Raw genomic sequence first — 19,748 nt, 5'->3', positions numbered from 1 at the left:
AAAACATCTGTACCTAATTAGGCCCAAAATAAATGTTTTAGTCCAATGTTTTAGTCATACTTAAGCCTCAAAATTACAATCATAATTGTGCTCTTAATAATGAGATCAAATATACTAAAAATAGAAATAATAACTTAATAACTTTATTATGCTGGTGTTGTCCTACAATTAAGTGCATCAGACACAGCAGTGCTGCTGAAGCTTTTAGACACTCTTGTCCTTTTACTGTCCACTCTATTAGATATTCCTCTCTACAGTAATTGGTTCACACAAGTTCGTCTGTTGCTGCACAGATTGTGTTGGTCATCCTCTAGTCCAGGGGTCTCAAAGTAGCGGCCCGCGGGCCGACGCGGTTTCATACGGCCCCTCACGGGTTAACAAAATAAACATACATCTGGCCCGCAATTCAATTTAATTATTTATGCTTTATTATGTTCGTTTTCATATTTTATCTTAACTTGTATTTTGGTGTGTGTGTGTGGTTTTTGTTTTTTTTTTTGCTTACGCTGCGTTGCCTGCTTTAGTAGTCTTCAGTAGCCTTCAACAGTCTAACCTTGCAGCCGTGGTGTGTCCACTAAACTCCGTAGTTATAAACATCCTGAGGTTAGCAGCGCGCTAACTGACCTGTTTATAATGTAATCCGAGCAGTGCCTCCGTGACGCTGCTCTAAACTGCTGCTGTTAGCTGCTTGGGCTGAAAGATGAACTGTAGAGAGCTGTATTATCCGGTTAGTGGGGTTATTTTATTTCATACACAGAAGAACTTACAAATTTTTAAAAACGCTCCAGACTGGCTCAGCGGAGCCCTGTAGCCCGTGGCTGGGCTGCAGCTCTGACTAAGCAAAGACTGCGGGCTTGTGGTGCTGCAGCTGCAGCTCCGACTAGTGGTTGGATGAGGAACTGCTAAATCTGAGGAAATGCTAAATCTGTCACAGCTCACAATTTTTGATTTTATATTTATTAAGCCTTATTTCAGTATCAAACGTTTTGATCAAAGTTAATATAACTTATAAATTAAAAGGATTTATGTTAATAGAGCAACAAGCAACAATTTTTCCATGCAACTGTAATATTTGATTGAATAAATAGTATATTGAGAGTTATTTAACATTAAGGAGTAATTACATTCATTTTGTATTACATCTGGTTACATTTTCTTATATTTATAAGTTACATCTGGCCCTCAGAGGACAGCCAATATGCCAATGTGGCCCTCGGCAAAAATGAGTTTGAGACCCCTGCTCTAGTCCTTCATCGGGACGCTGCCCACAGGACGCTGTTTGCTGGTTATTTCTGGTTGATGGAATATTCTTAAGTGTTTAAAACCTCCATGTATGAAGAAACATTCATAGGACTAACTAGAAAGTGCATTTATATTGTAAACAGAGCTGGTCAAAATATTCTGACTGGACTACACATAATTCTCACTTAACTAAAACAGCCTTCTTTCTTGAACGCAGGATATTGCACAACAGTTAATGCTTGCTGGCCAAAACAGCAGTTCTGAGTCAACTGTAATGCAAAGTCATGTGGAAAGTTTAAACCACATTGTGAAATTCCTGGGCCCTTCTGGCTTCGAAGATAGGCTTTGTTACATAGACATAAGTAATGCCCTCTTGTGTTGGAACATGATATCTGTAACTGATTTCTTTTGAATAGAGTGTTTACCTTTAAGGGTCAGTGTTACGTTTATTAGGCTAATTTTCTGACCGTTTTAGGATAAATTTGAATAGCTAATTTGGGTGGGGGGGTTAACATTTAATATATATTTTTTCCATTTGATATAGTAAAGCTTTAACCAAGCATTCACACAAAGTAATTCAGACTGTTCTCATACATATTTCCCCAATAGTAGAATAAACTACATTCCACTACCAGAGCAGGAGCATTTCTCGTTACCTTTAACCTCTCTAACTAACTAACTTCCTCTAACCTCATTTCCTGCTCCCCCTCCTTTCCTCCTCTATCCCACTATTCACCTTTGCCTCCTTTAGGCCCTGTCAAAAATTTTTCTGCCTTGAACTTCTTTGTCCTCTATTGAAAATGTATAAAATTATTTGTAAGTAAAGGAGAAAATGGTTTTATTTATTTTTCCAATTTTCAAGTTTTTTCTTTCTGCCCCTCACAGTCTGAAATGGATAAAAATATATATATATATTTCAGTTTTCAGATTTTTCCATTTCTGAAATTTTTAACAAAGTCTATTTGTGTAATCCAACCTACATTTTATCAGTGTCCATTGTAAACCAGGTATCTTCAAAACAGCAACTTTACAGGAGGGAGATAACACTCTTAAATTTCAATGGAAATCAATGTATAAAGAGTGTATTTTAGGTAATTTTAGAGATTTTATATTTGTCCATTGATTAAGAAATTTTGACACAGTGTAGGAGAGAGTTTATGTATTTAAATTATGTCAAAAACTAAAAAAACAACAAAATAGAGATATTCGGGCTCCGAGTGGTCCAACAAGCTGAGTGCTGTCACTATGATCAGGTGATTGCCAGTTCGAATCCTGTTCATGTAGCTTCCAATTGGCTACCGGAGCCCTGAGAGAGCACAATTGGGGTGGTTAGATGGCGCTCTCTCTCCACGTCACTCTAAAGGGCGATGTCTGCAGCACGAGGAGTCTGTGAGCTGATGTATCGGAACCGAGTCGCTGCACTTTCCACCACCTTCCTGGTGATGGGAGAGGGGGTTCTAATGAGTGGGTTGGGTAATGGGATAAAAAGAGAATTTGAAAATAAAAATATTAAAAAAGAACTGGAGATACTTGTTGTTCACTGAACAGTGACAATTTGTTACAAGATAAAGAAATGCAAAAAAACTAAACAAAACAGAGTATAGGTTTAAATATAATAGAAATAAAATATAGGTAGAAATAGTTTTTTTTCATGTATCCTGAAATTCTGATTGTGAAGGGCAGAAATGAAAAAGGATGAAATGTGGAAAAATTGGTTAAAAAGCAGTTTTTGACCATGCCAAATAAACAAAATGAAATTATTTGAGTTTTGAACCAATTTTCCGTTTTGAAATGTTGATAAACGTTAGACTGACCTTTAAGGTTCCATAGACACCATGTAACGTTAGATTATATGTGTCTGAAATCTGCATCATTATTAGTGAAAAAACAGTTAAGTTAATCTAAGCTACAAGTGACTATTTTATGATTTGTGAATTTAGCTAGTAAAATTACCTCAACTTCGGCGCTACACACACACACACATTATCCACCGCTGAAAAATGGACTTTCATTACTGTAATTCTTCACACAGCGTATTCTGTTCCTATATTTAATCCTTCAGGCGGTATAATATTATATTATTATATTATTATTATTATTATTATTATTATTCTCCTCACAGTGTGAAAACTATAGCCTGGACCCGCCGTTCTGTAGGTCCCCATGGAGAACACGTCAGAAAAGAAAGCCACGCCCACCGCGTAGACTCTCTACACAGCCAGAGCAGCTGCTTACGCATATTCCGTAGAGTCTGTCCAGCAGCGCTGCGGAGGATTTCCAGCTGCTTCTCTATTCGAGCTTTTTTCTACAATCATCATGAACAGTACCGGCTACAGCAGATCAGGAAAAACCTTCCTGTTCACCTCGGAATCGGTCGGACAGGGACACTCTGGTGAGACTCTGCTTTTTCTATGTGCGCAGCCCAGAGCAGTGATTGTGGAGCTGAGCGTAAAGCGGCTACGCAGGCTACGTTAAAGTTCCTGGAACTTTTACCTTACAAACTCTTACAGTATAAACAGCAAAACAGCGCGTATACTAGATCTAAAAGTGTGTTAATAGTTAGATACCTACGTTTATTATACAAGTTACTATACAGGCATGTCCCCCTATTAGACACGAGCTGCACTTTCACACCATAGAGCCGTTATGTAATCATGTGTGTATAGATAATTTGGGGGGTCAAACGGTTAGTGCAGTGGATAACCCGGATGGGACTCATATTTAACCCCTCCTGGTAGTATTGGGAGATTAATCGAATTAAATAAAATGGGATAATACAATTTTTACATTGTGGTTGTGATCTAAGGCAATATATAAGCACATAAGAATATAATGTATGCTTTTTTTTCACATATTGTCTCCTACCCTTAGTTCCGGGTCCCATCACAGTCCCTCACGGGGTCCATCAATGAATCACGTCCAGTTTATCTTTACTTTTGACACTTTACTGTACATCCTGCATTTCTGGACACTAGCCACAAAGCTAAATACCTATATATGCACATGTCTATTGTTTAATCAGTACTCTTATTGCCATATTCACATGTTTCACATATTCACACTGCCTTTTTATCTAGTTGATTCTATTCATATATTTTATGTATCTTATTAAGTGAAATGTGTATAATTGTAGATTTTTTGTATAGATGCAGAATTTTCTTTTATGTATTCTTGCATTTTAGTAGTGTTTTATATTCATATTCATAAATTCTATCTATGAATTTATGAACTTGTTTTCTCTGCATTACTTGAGGTCTGAAAGCTCTGCATCTCTTTTGTTATTTCAGCCATTTCTTATTTTCTGCAAATAAATGCTTTAAATTACAATATTTAAAATTTTACTCAAACATATACTTATAAATAGCAAAACCAGATAAACTGATTCACAAACTGAAGTAATCTATCTATCTATCTATCTATCTATCTATCTATCTATCTATCTATCTGTCTGTCTGTCTGTAGTTACTTTTTTATATGTCATATTAAATTATCTTTTTATCCTTTGCCTTTCAGATAAAATGTGTGACCAAATTAGTGATGCCGTTTTGGATGCATATCTTTCTCAAGACCCTGACGCAAAAGTGGCATGTGGTATGAACTTTTTAAAGCCAATTATCAGTTTATAATTGGCTTTCTTTATGACTGTGATTTTTCTAAACTAGTTAATGATTATGGGTTTAATTTTCAGGAAAAAAAATGAAGCCCATCTATCTTAAAATCTGAAGAAACTTAAACTACTGCAATTTATATAGCAAGAAAAAAATATATATATGTCTTTCTTTTTTTTTATTTTAATGTCAGTTGTGCATCCCCAGTTTGAGAAATCCAAAGCGTCGTGATCAATGCCTACTGGATAAATTCGTTTTAGCTGTATTGTTTTAAAACTTTGACATTTTAAATGAACTGGTTTAAATGAAAAAAGTTAATGTTGTGTTTTCTGGAACAGAGTGTGTGGCCAAGACAGGTATGATTCTGCTGTGTGGAGAGGTGACATCAAAAGCAGTGGTGGATCTTGAGAAAGTGGTCAGAGACACTGTGAAGGACATTGGATATGACGACTCATCCAAGGGTAAGATGCTGTTTTTGAAATGATTGGAAAAAATAAGAAATTAAGAGACATATTGAACTTTGCTATATGCTATCTATTAGGGTTTGACTACAAGACCTGCAATGTGCTTGTGGCATTACAGCCACAGTGTGAGGAGATTACTGACTGTGTATTTGAAGGCAGAGATGAAGAGGACATTGGCGCTGGGGATCAGGTTAGTTTCACTATACAGTATACACAATATACAGTATATGTATTTATATATATATAGACCAGAGGTTGCTATTCCTGATCAAGGGTAGGTGCTTTTGATCACACTTTAGTTTCAATGTCCCCATTCATCCTTAAGCGGAATAATAAAGGAACAGAGAGCAAAGAAGAGGAAATTTGGACAATGCAAATTCCATAAATATTTACTGTCTTTATTATTGAGATTTGTTGTTACAATGATAATAAGAATTTTAAGAATAATAATTCCCTTTATTCATATAGTACCTTTTCCAAAGACTTTTAAACCTACAAGATAATACAAACTGGATCATATAAATACAATTTGAAATAAAATACAGAGTGAAATACACCAGGTTGTGTACAAATAATACTACAAATAAAGTGGAATAAGATACAACAAGCATTTAAACTTTAAACATGATTTATGCTGTATGAACTGATATGAGAATGGTTTGCACATTTATTGCAATTCACTAATTGCCACTAATTCCTGCTCTCTTCGCAGTGTTTTGTAGGAGTACGCATGGCTCAACCTTTGCTTAAATGTACAGTAGTTATCATGCCAAATTTTTATTTATAAATCCCATTTTCTGCATGAGATTTTGCGCATGCACATTTTAGACCTGTTTTGTCCATATGCAGCCTTTATAAATCAGCTAGCTCATCAAGAATTTCTCCAGTAATTCAAGATAGTTGGGGAAAATGTTTGAGAAACCTAAAATTACATTTTTAAGTTAGAAGTATTAGAATTAAATTATTGTTTTTAAGGCACTTTCTTTACTTTTAACACCAACATATTGTAGTTTCCATGTTCTGATTGAATTAAATATTTCTACAGGGTTTCATGTTTGGCTATGCAACAGATGAAACGGATGAGTGCATGCCACTGACCATCCTCCTGGCCCATAAGCTCAATCACAAGATGAAAGAATTGTCAAAGAATGGGGAGTGTGCATGGATACTACCTGACTCTAAATCCCAGGTAAAAATATTAGAAATGGGACGTCACAATTTTGCATTATGTCTTGGGTCTAAAAATGATTTGTTTAATTCCTGACAGGTTACTGTGGAATACCGTGATAACATGGGAGTCATGGAGCCTATCCGAGTCCACACAGTAGTCATTTCAGTCCAGCATACACCTGACATCACACTTTCGGAAATACGGAAGAATCTGATGGAAAAAGTGGTGAAGACAGTCATTCCAGCAAAGTATCTGGATGACCGGACTATCTATCACCTGCTACCTAGTGGAAAGTTCCTTATAGGTGGTCCGCAGGTAAAAAAGTAAAGTGTTGTCATTGTTATAATATCAGTGTCAGATCATTTCTGATAATAATAATACTGTTAAGAATAAGCCACAAATATTTTTGCTATCTTATTTTTTTATGTATAATTCAAATTTGCCCGTATCAACAGGGAGATGCCGGCCTTACTGGTAGAAAAATCATTGTGGACACATATGGTGGCTGGGGAGGCCATGGGGGCGGGGCCTTCTCAGGTAAGGACTATTCCAAAGTGGACCGTTCTGGAGCCTATGCAGCCCGATGGGTGGCCAAATCCCTTGTCAAGGCCAAGCTGTGCAGAAGAGTGCTGGTACAGGTAAGCCTGCTATGGATTAGTTTGGCTCTAAGCTTGATCTTTTACATTAAATAGTTGTTATATTAATTTGCTAATGATTTAATCAATTCCACAACAGCTGGCCATATTCTGAGCAGATAGGGAAACATATTACTGTGTTACTTTTTTAATGTAGGCTGGTTAGGATGGCCTTTGTCAGTGCAAGAGTTTGAGATGCATGTAAACTCTTTATGATGGTATTTATGATGATTTATCAGTTGAGTGAGCTGTAAAAATCCCTTTGACTGAAAGCTGAATCTGCATTTCTCATTTTAACAGATCTCCTATGCCATTGGCATCAGCCACCCTTTGTCCATCTCTGTTTTTCATTATGGTACGTCAACAAGAGATGAAGATGAGCTTCTGGAAATCGTTCAGAAGAATTTTGACCTACGACCAGGGGTGATTGTCAAGTAAGTAAAAGCAAGTTAAACCCAAACCAGATTGAATTATTCTTGCATTAGCATGGGATGTTAAAGTCTAAGGTACAATATTTAATAAAGCATATATATAATCTCAGTGGAATCTTTTTTCGCAGAGAGCTTGGTCTAAAAAGGCCCATCTATCAGAAAACTGCCAGCTATGGACATTTTGGAAGAGAGGAATTTCCCTGGGAAAAGCCAAAGAAACTGGTGTTTTAGTGGTTCATCAAACAAGACCTTCAACATTCAGAGAAGCATAGAGAAGCATAACATTTGATGTACTTAGATAGACAGATGTGAGATTTTAGTGATGACTGCAGTCGTTTAGAGAGAAATTTGGGAATACTTTAGCTGTGTCTGAAACTGGTAGCTGACTTGATGCCTTTCTGCCCATTCTGGATGCTTTTGCATGCACTTCATAATCTGTTTACTGCAGAATATTGAAGTCAGTAATCCAGTCAACATATTCACATTAACTTAATCAGATAACATTAATCAGATAATTGGAAAACTTAGAGTTTACATGAGTTAGTGAGGCAATAATCAGATTTTGCAACCAGCCAATAATCTCACAGACTAAGATGTGACGTAAATATTAGGTAAAACCTAAACATCATGCTTAATATGATCATACAGATTATTTAAATCCTGTTGCTACTATTTTCCATGCCCTTGAATTGGAATAGAAAGAGTGTGGTGAACTCAGAGGTTTTAGGCAGGAGTTCAGGGCAGCTTTGCTGGGAAGCGTGAAGCTGAAGCCCCCCATGAGAAGAGATACAGGAAAAAAGGAGGAAGATGAGGAGGAGGTGGATGCGAAGTAGTTCGAGATGCAGGTAGAGAGGAAGTGAGGGTTTATATAGGTTTGAGTGGGAGTGGTAAAGGGCGTGGATTAACCTCCCAAAATTAATTTCTGCGTTACAAGTTTGGTTGTGGTGGCATGGTCTGTTTTTGTGTATGCCCAAGAATACTCTGATTTATAGTTTACATGCACTTGGAAATACAATTCAAATACAAATCCAGCTCTCTCTATTAGATTTCGTAATTAGATTTTTACACCTTAATTCGATCTGAGAAATCAAAGTATACTGTTTACATGACTACTTGAATAATAAGATAAATGCAGTATTCTGTCAATGAACTGATTTTTTGTGCATGTAAACTCATTCATTGTCCTACTCATGAGGTAGTGTTGTGATGAAGGTCTCTGTGTCCGAATCAAAAGGCAACAGAATATACTGATGTTTTCAATGTATGGACTAGATATACTGCTATATGGAAGTACATGTTTAGCTTTGTTGGCTATATATTGGCATTTCCCCAAATAAAATATTCTTATTCTTTTTCTGAATTATTTATAAAAAGGCTTTATTACTAAACTTTGTTTCAGCCTTGGCTGGCTGCCTTCCTGCTATACATTTCAGACACAGACTTATTTCTGTATTCTTCTTTTAGAGTCATTCTTATGATTATCTCTAAACTTACAGCTGCTGTTTTTTTATTAATTTAGGGAGAGATACATTTGACTGTTGGGGCATTAGTGACTGTGGCACTGTGAAGGGTTTTTTCAAATCTATTTTTATATAAATCATTTTTAATACTTTTATAATTTGTTACATTTTGTAATTTTAATAAAATACATGTTTGTTGTGAGATTTCTGCAAAAATAAACCAGAACACTCCATGAAATTTAGATCTGACATTTTTGTCATTTTTTCAAACATTTCTTTTTCGTTTACAATTCGTCAACAAAATGTTTCTTTTGAATAGAAATAAATATGTATGTCATTCTGTAGTTGGATTGAATATACAATTAATCAGCATGGAACTTTTAGCTACAGTATGAGGAAGTTTATTTTGTAGTGGAGAAGACTTACTCATATGTTATACATATACATACATCTATAGTTTTTCAAACGCATTTTTAATCTATATTGCATAGAAATGTTTCTATCTGACAGCAGAATTGATTTATTAGTACAAATTGATTTTGCATTTATCTAACATTAAGTCAACATTATGGGTTTATATGTACTGTTTGTATTAAAATTTATTTTGATGCCATTTCTGTCCCCAGAAAATGACATTTAAAATACAAATTTTGGGACAATTTGTATTTTAAAGGTGCTCAGTGTTAGCAAAGCCACCATTTAGCTATTTTGTTATGTTTTTGCTAATTCTATGCTAATAACTCAGTCTTGTTACTTTCAGCCCTGTTACTCATAACATAAAAAATAAAGTAACAGGACTGAGTGCCAGTAACAGGGCTGAGTTCTAGTAACAGGAGTGAGTATTGTCCCCTGGTTTATTGATTTATTAATGTGAATATTAGTTAGTGTAAACCACTTTTTTCCAATTATGTTTGGTTCAGCATTTATCAATTTAATAAATTGCGTGATAATAAATTAGATTAATTTCAGATTTGGGTCATTTTGAAAATATACCTTTTTTGCACCTTTTAGAAAAATTCAATGTGCATGCATATATAGTGATTTTTTAGTTACTAATATCAATTATTTTATTTGAATATGCAGTGTATATATATATACGCGTTTCTTTAAAATAAAGATTTTTTTAGCAGTGTATATATATCTCTTAAAAAATTATGTTTATTTATTAACTTTTTGAATTATTTGTTTTTTAATTAGCCACATATAATGTTATTATATTATATATTATATTATTATTATTATTGTTAGATTTAGTGTTGATGTTTGACTTAATCAGTATTTATTTAACTCTTATATACTCAGAATATTGTGTGTGCATTGATGGTTAGCAGTTACTTACAAAACAGGCCCTGTCAGTAAAACTCTTTGCTACATTGTCTTGTATAGTGGGACGTTCTGTACTTGTGACAGAGAATTCAGGGAGTCAGTCAAGGGTATAAAATTGAATTGCCTTAATAAAATGTGTGTTCAATGTTTCCTAATAAATATCAGAGATATACTGTGATTTAAAGTAGTAGTAGCAGAAGTTTTATAACTTTCCAGTAAAAAGGCTCATTGTGTTTGTGTAAGGGGTACTGAGTGTCCTACTAATGTAACAGGTGAGAAGGCAGCGGGCCGGAGCCACCAAGCTGATAACCTCTATTCAATTCTCAAAGTAAATTTTAGGCCGCAGCTGGGCGAGTAGATAACCATATTGTCATAGCAACGACGAATTTGGGTTAAACAATGCTAGCAAGATCACATATGCTTGATACAATTTTACACAAACAAGTATTGGTAAGGATCAGTTAAATAAGTTCTTGGGGCCTCAGGCTGGGTGTCTTCGCACTTGTGAGGGAGAGGTTTTGTCTTTTAAATGCTTGTGTCTGTGAAATATTCTTTGAACTCTTTTCTTGATTTTGGAACTCACTGGAAACGGCGACAGTAAGGGGTAGTGCGATTTTTCCAACAATGTCTAACCAAGTACACCTCCTTGTCATAACATAGACTAAAGTAGGGAGGGAGACATGAAAAAAAGGAAAAAACGTTTCTATAGAATGACTCATAAAGCGTGGTGTGTGATTGAGTGCAGCAGAAATGAGGGCAGTGGATAAAGACAGTAATGTATTGTAAATGTAAATACTCACATTTCTTAAGCACTACATCAAATTACTACTACGAGTCAAACTGCTGCTTGCGCTGCTGTTAGCCTGCGCACGTGTGTTTGTGTATATGTGTGGGCGCGAGCACGCGGATAACTGAGAGAAAGTGGATCATACCATTTGCACGGCACGGGGGGGGGGGGGGGGGTAGGGGGGTGCTGGGAACTTCAGTTAGAGAGTCTTGGGCACCCCTTAATAATGGCTACGCACATGGTACATTCCAACTCAGCACAGCATGCAGAATGCAGCATGTATAGAACGCGTGGCTGACCTGGTGACGTCACTGCAGACATCACTATATATTCCTGCCTCATTTCACTTCTGCACTGACGGAGAGAGAGACAGAGAACCGCAATGGATTTCGGTGACCAGCTGAGAAGCGTAGACGACATAATGGCAGACATTCGGGAGAGACTCCAGGACCCGAGGGACCAGCATGTCCTGCCGGTGAGGGAGGATGATGCACAGAGAGAGGAGAGAGGAGAGAGCGATTTGGAGGGAAGTGAAGACAGAGAGTCTGTGAGTGAAGAGGAGACAGATGATGAGGAACAGAGAGAGGAAAATGTGGGAGAAAGACAGGGAGAAATGGAGAACCAGAAACAAGAGCTTCTAGGGCTTGTCAAGTACTGGAAACAAGTTGCTTTAAAAATTGTGGAGCATAAGCATCAGAGCGAGAGGAAAGATCAGGAGAGATTACAGGCAATGAGGAAGACGGTCCAGGAGGCTCAGATGGAGGAGGCATTGGTGGAGGTCGAACAGGTGAGCAGACAGCTGGAGCTGAGTTTAAAGGATGAGATAAAGATGCTCTGCGAAAAAGAACAGCAAATTATGATGCAGATGGAGGAAATTAAAAAGGAGAAGATGAAGATCAGGAAAGAGAAAGAGGCCATCAGATATGAGAGAGAGAAAAATGAAATTATCCAGAGCTTCAGAGAGAAAATGGCAGAGAGAGACCTTGAGTTCCTTAAAAGGAGGCTGGAGAAAAGGGAGGGTAAAATAATAAAGGCTCTCGAAAAGGAGTGGAAAGATATTGCAATCGAGAGAAAGCTGGTTGAGAAGAAAAGAGAAGCCATAGAATTAAAAAAAAGGATGGAAGAGAAAGAACTGAGGAGACAGAGGAAGAAATCTCAAGACATTATTTCTGTAGTTAGAGAGGAGGTACTGCTACATCTGAAACAGGAACCAAAGTCTAGGACGTGGAGAAGCAGGCTGTTTTCTCCACACAAGAAAATGAGGGACGTCTCATCAAGAATTAGTGCCTGGTTCTCTAGAGGCCTCTCCAGTGAGCACTTCTCCCTCTCAGACCTAAGAGAAACTGAGAGGGAGATAGAGAGACTAAAAGAGAGGACAGAGCAAAATGAGAAAGATATGTTACAGGCTTTAGGTAGGGAATCGGAAAAAACTGAGTTCGAGAAAATGCAGACCAAGGACGAGAGGGAAGCCCTGGAAGAAAAGAAAAAGAAGGCTGAGAAAAAGCTTAGGAAGCAGAGGAAGAAAGCTGAGCGAGAGGAGGAGAGAAAGGAAAGAGACCCTCTTGCTGGAAGTGATATCACCAGAGAAGACATAGCCAAGGCTATAGAGGAGATACTGCAGCAGAACGAGGCAGCTCAGCAGAAAGATGAACCAGCAAAGAGAGAGACAGGGAGGGGTAGGCTGAAGAAGAAGCTGATTTCTGCATTCAAAAAGGCAAAAGCTGGCTTGAAGACTGCGGCCTTCTAGAGGGACTAAGGACTGTGTTTTCAGGGATCGTTACCTTTCTCCGTGGAGTCTGTTGCAGCATAAGCTCTTTCTTCAAGAAGATCTGTGAGAGGTTGTGCTGTTTTTAAATGCTACTCCTTCAGCACTCCAGCTACTCCTTAATAGATTTAACACCCCCCCCCCCCCCCCCAAAAATGGAATGAGTTCCAGTAACAGGAATGAGTATTCTCCCCTGGTTTATTGATTTATTAATGTGAATATTAGTTAGTGTAAACCACTTTTTTACAATTATGTTTGGTTCAGCATTTATCCATTTAATAAATTGCATGATAATAAACTAGATTAATTTCAGACTTGGGTATTTTTGAAAAGATACCTTTTTTGCACCTTTTAGAAAAATTCAATGTGCATGCATATAAAGTGATTTTTTAGTTACTAATATCAATTATTTTATTTGAATATGCAGTGTATATATATATGCGTTTCTTTAAAATAAAGATTTTTTTTTGAGCAGTGTATATATATCTCTTAAAAAATTATGTTTATTTATTAACTTTTAGAATTATTAGTTTTTTTAATTAGCCACATATAATGTTATTATATTATATATATTATTATTATTATTATTATTATTATTATTATTATTATTGTTAGATTTAGTGTTGATGTGTGTGTGACAGACGTGTATTGGGCATTTACATACAGAAATACAGAACAAAACTCTTCAAGAATTAATCAATAATAAATTAACCAATGAGTAAAGCCAGGACGACTAAAGTAAAGTCATTTATCAACTATGTAGGTCTGTGTATTTGCAGGCAGGAATTTAAAGTATTTGGAGTGAAAGCAATATGACATGTTGTTAAGAAAGGTACTGGTGCTTATGCTAACAATTGCTAAATTATTACTTTATCAATGACAATTGCTAAATAACCAATATTTCAATAACAATTTGCTAAATAATGACTTAATCAGTATTTATTTAACTCTTATATACTCAGAATAATGTGTGTGCCTTGATGCTTAGCAGTTACTTACTAAACGGGCCCTGTCAGTAAAACTCTTTGCTACATTGTCTTGTATAGTGGGACGTTCTGTACTTGTGACAGAGAATTCAGGGAGTCAGTCAAGGGTATAAAATTGAATTGCCTTAATAAAATGTGTGTTCAATGTTTCCTAATAAATATCAGAGATATACTGTGACTTAAAGTAGTAGTAGCAGAAGTTTTATAACTTTCCAGTAAAAAGGCTCATTGTGTTTGAGTAAGGGGTACTGAGTGTTATATATAATAAATTGTTATTTTGCTGATAATCAAGTATCCTGTCTCTCTATACTTTATCTGTACTTCGGGCTTCTATCAAAAGAATCCAGGGGGAACTCACTGGAACCGGCGGCAGTAAGGGGTAGTGCGATTTTCTCAACAATGTCTAACCAAGTACACCTCCTTGTCATAACACAGACTAAAATAGGGAGGGAGACATGAAAAAAAAGGAAAAAACGTTTCTATAGAATGACTCATAAAGCGTGGTGTGTGATTGAGTGCAGCAGAAATGTATTGTAAATGTAAATACTCACATTTCTTAAGCACTACATCAAATTACTACTACGAGTCAAACTGCTGCTTGCGCTGCTGCTAGCCTGCGCACGTGTGTTTGTGTATATGTGTGTGCGCGAGCACACGGATAGCTGAGAGAAAGTGGATCATACCATTTGCACGGCACTGGGGGGGGGGGGGGTCGTTGTATTGTCGATGTTATCGTGTTCCGGTTAACCACCATATTACGTTTTTTAATGTTTAGAAATTAGAGGTCTAGAATTCCAAAAAAACATTTATCTTATTTTTAGGGGTGCTGGGAACTTCAGTTAGAGAGTCTTGGGCACCCCTTAATAATGGCTAGGCTACGCACATGGTACATTCCAACTCAGCACAGCATAGAATGCAGCATGTATAGAACGCGTGGCTGACCTGATGACGTCACTGCAGACATCACTATATATTCCTGCCTCATTTCACTTCTGCACTGACGGAGAGAGAGACGGAGAGAGAGACCGCAATGGATTTCGGTGACCAGCTGAGAAGCGTAGACGACATAATGGCAGACATTCGGGAGAGACTCCAGGACCCGAGGGACCAGCATGTCCTGCCGGTGAGGGAGGATGATGAACAGAGAGAGGAGAGAGGAGAGAGCGAGTCTGAGGGAAGTGAAGACAGAGAGTCTGTGAGTGAAGAGGAGACAGATGATGATGAACAGAGAGAGGAGAATGTGGGAGAAAGACAGGGAGAAATGGAGAACCAGAAACAAGAGCTTCTAGGGCTTGTCAAGTACTGGAAACAAGTTGCTTTAAACATTATGGAGCATAAGCATCAGAGCGAGAGGAAAGATCAGGAGAGATTACATGCAATGAGGAAGACGGTCCAGGAGGCTCAGAGGGAGGAGAATGTACTGCAGGAAAAAAGAGCCGAGATGGAGTATGAGAAAAAGCAGGCATTGGTGGAGGTCGAACAGGTGAGCAGACAGCTGGAGCTGAGTTTAAAGGATAATATTAAGATGCTCTGTGAAAAAGAACAGCAAATTTTAATGCAGAGGGAGGAAATTAAAAAGGAGAAGAGCAAGATCAGGAAAGAGAAAGAGGCCATCAGACATGAGAGAGAGAAAAATGAAATTATCCAGAGCTTCAGAGAGAAAATGGCAGAGAGAGACCTTGAGTTCCTTAAAAGGAGGCTGGAGAAAAGGGAGGGTGAAATGATAGAGGCTCTCGAAAAGGAGTGGAAAAATATTGCAATCGAGAGAAAGCTGGTTGAGGAGAAGAGAGAAGCCATAGAATTGAAGAAAAGGATGGAAGAGAAAGAACTGAGGAGACAGAGGAAGAAATCTCAAGACATTATTTCTGTAGTTAGAGAGGAGGTACTGCTACATCTGAAACAGGAACCAAAGTCTAGGACGTGGAGAAGCAGGCTGTTTTCTCCACACAAGAAAATGAGGGACGTCTCATCAAGAATTAGTGCCTGGTTCTCTAGAGGCCTCTCCAGTGAGCACTTCTCTCTCTCAGACCTAAGAGAAACTGAGAGGGAGATAGAGAGACTAAAAGAGAGGACAGAGCAAAATGAGAAAGATATGTTACAGGCTTTAGGTAGGGAATCGGAAAAAACTGAGTTCGAGAAAATGCAGACCAAGGACGAGAGGGAAGCCCTGGAAGAAAAGAAAAAGAAGGCTGAGAAAAAGCTTAGGAAGCAGAGGAAGAAAGCTGAGCGAGAGGAGGAGAGAAAGGAAAGAGACCCTCTTGCTGGAAGTGATATCACAAGAGAAGACATAGCCAAGGCTATAGAGGAGATACTGCAGCAGAACAAGGCAGCTCAGAAGAAAGATGAACCAGCAAAGAGAGAGACAGGGAGGGGTAGGCTGAAGAAGAAGCTGATTTCTGCATTCAAAAAGGCAAAAGCTGGCTTGAAGACTGCGGCCTTCTGGAGGGACTAAGGACTGTGTTTTCAGGGATCGGTACCTTTCTCCGTGGAGTCTGTTGCAGCATAAGCTCTTTCTTCAAGAAGATCTGTGAGAGGTTGTGCTGTTTTTAAATGCTACTCCTTCAGCACTCCAGCTACTCCTTAAGAGATTTACCAACCCCCCCCCCCCCCCCCCAAAAAAAAGAAGAAAACCAGAAAAACACCCCCCCACACAAAAAAAAAAATTGAAAAACAGAAAAACACCCACCAAAAAGATGGTGGATAGGCAGCAGACAGAGGGGGAAAAAAATAAAACTGAAAAAAAAAACCCGAAAAAACACTCACCTAAAAATAAAAAATATATTGATATTTGACATTTCGACGCTAATAACTTTTGAATGGAGGATGATATCCTGCAGATACTTGTATAATCAAAACAGTAGACCACAGAGAGTGATGCACACCAATTCCTTTTAATGTTCCGTTTAAAGTGTTAATTCCTTTTAATGTTCCTTTTAATGTGTTAATTCATTTTAATGTGTTAATACCGAAGAACTTAAGTCAGAATAAAATACTTGAATTTCTAGACCACTTCTACGTCTGTACATCTTTCATTTATTCACCTCCAAATCACTACAGTGCATAAAAATGCCTATTAATGTTCCCAGATGAGAATAGATGGATTTAAGAAAAAAAAAACAGCAATAGCTTAGGATTTATACACATCAGAATAACGAGTCATGAGGACAATTACACACCCATTAATATTATGCAAAAAGCGTGCAACTCTATATTATATTTTATATATTCACAAATTCAGTAGCATTTCAGCAGCTGTGTGTGTGATTGATACAGCTAGATGTCAGCAAACACACACACTTTATATTTTCAATACTGTGCCGGGTCTATTGTATATAAAATGTTATATATTTAAAAAAATAAATATACTTTAAACTATATCTAGAATTTAAACCTAGCTATGTATGACAAAGCTAGGTGGCAGCAAACACACACACCATTTAACATTTGGATACGGTGCCAATTCTACTTTACTTTAAAGTCTATGTGTTTTAAAACTATGATTATTGCAAGCAGTCTAAATGTCTGTCTGTTTAGACTTAATGCTAGTGTTTTATCAGCTGCTTGTTGAAGGTAACTGTTTATTACTCTCACATAATCAAAAATCATCAAAGAATGCCTTCAATACCACTCTCCATCTAATCTGAATGAGCATGAGCTGTTTTGCAATCAACAATGGGCAAAAATTTCAGTCACTAGAAAAGCTGGTGGAGACATACCCTAAAAGATTAATTGCAGCAAAAGGTGATTCCACAAAGTATTGCCTTAGGGGGCTAAATACTTTTTTATTTATAAAAAAAATGGTTTGAATCATGCATATTTTTTTCCACTTCACGATTGTATGCCACTTTGTGTTGGTCTTTTACATTCAATTCCAATTAAAAATATATTTAAGTGGTTGTAATTTGAGAAAATATGGAAAATTCAAGGGGTATTAATTATTTTGCATACCATTGTATATGTTTAAGTAAAATGAACATTGTTGTTTTTTTCTATAGTAAAAATATTGCCATTTAAAGCATTTATTTGCAAAAATAAGAGAAATGGCTGAAATAACAAATAAAGATACAGAGCTTTCAGACCTAAAATAATCCAAAGAAAACAAGTTCATATTCATAAAGAGTTCAGAAATCAATATTTGGTGGAATAACTCAATCACAGTTTTCATGCATCTTGGCATTTTCTCCTCCACCAATTTTACACACTGCTTTTGGATAACTTTATACCACTGCTGGGGCAAAACTGTTCGGCTTGGTTTGATGGCTTTTGGTCATCCACCTTCCTCCTATTCCAGGGGTTTTCAATTAGGTAAAATCAAAGAATCTCATCATTTTTAAGTGGTCCCTTTTTTTTCCAGAGCTATATATATCTTTTTTTGTAGAAACTAGATACTTCGTACGGTTTTGGTACAACGGATATTTTTAGTAGTTTTTAGGGCCCCTGGAGACCGGGGAATACCCCAACTCCAGACCTGCGGGGAATGCAGAGGGCACGTGTTTGCACGAGGGGGGACAGGAGAGTGCACCAAGGAGAGCGTAAGAGAGAGAGAGAATAGATAGAGGGGAAAACGCTTTTGTTTTTTAACATTATTAGTGCTATACCAAGCCAACTTTTAAAGTTCGTTCATTCATGCACTGCCCCCCCATGCGCTGCTTTCTGTGTATTTGACATACAATACACAGAAAGCTCTACAAACATTCCAATGTTTACTTCTGTCGTAATCTTACAAAACTGAGAGCGTTGTGTTACAGAAAAGCTTAGTTAGTCAGAATGACAACCCAAGCATAATTCAAGAAATAAATGAGACGTTTCCGCTGAGTCACTCCGATACATCTCAATTTTCAAGAATGAAATACAAAATGTGTCATGTGACATTAGTTTCAAAAAGATTAAAATTCCATGCCACACAGCATGCAATTAAAACTACAATTGGCAGGGGGGGTTTTGATAATTTGACCTCCGGGTTATGGGACCAGCACGCTTCCAAATCTGCTACTTAATAGTTAGCAAGTTGTAAACCAGACACCTCTATTTTTGGAGAACCTAGGAAGAATTAAATACAAACTGTATCAGCAATTTATATTTGATTTGAAAAAGATTAAAATTCCTTGCCACACTGCATGCAACTAAAAGTTCAGCTAGCAGTGGATGGTTTCGATCCATCGACCTCTGGGTTATGGGCCCAGCACGCTTCCGCTGCGCCACTCTGCTACTTAATAGTCAGCAAGTTTAAAACCAGACACCTCTTATTTTTGGAGAACCTAGGAAGAATGAAATACAATCTGTGTCAGCAATTTATATTTGTTTGAAAAAGATTGAAATTCCTTGCGACACTGCATGCAACTAAAAGTTCAGCTAGCAGAGGATGGTTTCGGTCCATCGACCTCTAGGTTATGGGCCCAGCACACTTCCGCTGCGCCACTCTGCTATTTTCCACCAAGACGAGACTCGAACCCACAATCCCTGGCTTAGGAGGCCAGTGCCTTATCCATTAGGCCACTGGGGCTAGACTGCTTGCTTAACTTAAACTTGATCCAGAAAACTATTTTTAGGAGCGCACAGTAAGAATCTAAATCCAAGCATGTGATAAATGTAATATTTAGCAGAGAATGGTTTCGATCCATCGACCTCTGGGTTATGGGCCCAGCACGCTTCCGCTGCGCCACTCTGCTACTTAACAGTCAGCAAGTTTAAAACCAGACACCTCTAATTTTTGGAGAACCTAGGAAGAATGAAATACAATCTGTGTCAGCAATTTATATTTGTTTGAAAAAGATTCAAATTCCTTGCCAGACTGCATGCAACTAAAAGTACAGCTAGCAGAGGATGGTTTCGATCCATCGACCTATGGGTTATTGGCCCAGCACGCTTCCGCT

General features: G+C 37.4%; 1 protein-coding gene and 2 long non-coding RNA genes across 5 annotated transcripts in view; 1 reads left to right on the top strand and 2 right to left on the bottom strand.

The window, feature by feature from the left end:
- The window catches only part of LOC125784859 (uncharacterized), a 368,340-nt gene that overhangs the window by 112,679 nt on the left and 235,913 nt on the right, over positions 1 to 19,748 (bottom strand). The window lies entirely within an intron of this gene.
- On the bottom strand, positions 439 to 3,386 carry LOC125784861 (uncharacterized). Its single transcript, XR_007427457.1, has 2 exons — positions 3,196 to 3,386; positions 439 to 2,699 (listed from the first exon to the last, which is right to left on the bottom strand). It is a non-coding gene; the product is annotated as an uncharacterized LOC125784861 (long non-coding RNA).
- Positions 3,459 to 9,253, top strand: mat2al (methionine adenosyltransferase II, alpha-like). Of its 2 annotated transcripts, XM_049468813.1 has the most exons (9): positions 3,460 to 3,634; positions 4,756 to 4,833; positions 5,189 to 5,311; positions 5,392 to 5,504; positions 6,360 to 6,503; positions 6,582 to 6,800; positions 6,941 to 7,123; positions 7,421 to 7,554; positions 7,680 to 9,253. In XM_049468813.1, the coding sequence occupies exons 1-9, from the start codon at positions 3,559 to 3,561 to the stop codon at positions 7,780 to 7,782; spliced, it is 1,173 nt and encodes a 390-aa protein (XP_049324770.1). In that variant the 5' UTR covers positions 3,460 to 3,558; the 3' UTR covers positions 7,783 to 9,253. The 2 variants fall into 2 exon arrangements, with proteins under 2 accessions (XP_022536983.2, XP_049324770.1); XM_022681262.2 differs by lacking the exon at positions 7,680 to 9,253 and having other exon boundaries at positions 3,459 to 3,634; positions 7,421 to 7,558.

Source organism: Astyanax mexicanus, chromosome 20 (genome assembly GCF_023375975.1).
Source record: "Astyanax mexicanus isolate ESR-SI-001 chromosome 20, AstMex3_surface, whole genome shotgun sequence".
NCBI lineage: Eukaryota > Metazoa > Chordata > Actinopteri > Characiformes > Acestrorhamphidae > Astyanax > Astyanax mexicanus.
This window is presented reverse-complemented; position numbering and strand designations above follow the sequence as displayed.

What these genes read in the sequence shown, in the direction of transcription:
- mat2al (XM_049468813.1), top strand. Translation starts at nt 3,559, where the DNA reads ATGAACAGTACCGGCTACAGCAGATCAGGAAAAACCTTCCTGTTCACC. An exon ending in GGTCGGACAGGGACACTCTG is followed by an intron (nt 3,635 to 4,755) that starts GTGAGACTCTGC and finishes TTTGCCTTTCAG; the next exon opens with ATAAAATGTGTGACCAAATT. An exon ending in TCCTTATAGGTGGTCCGCAG is followed by an intron (nt 6,801 to 6,940) that starts GTAAAAAAGTAA and finishes CCGTATCAACAG; the next exon opens with GGAGATGCCGGCCTTACTGG.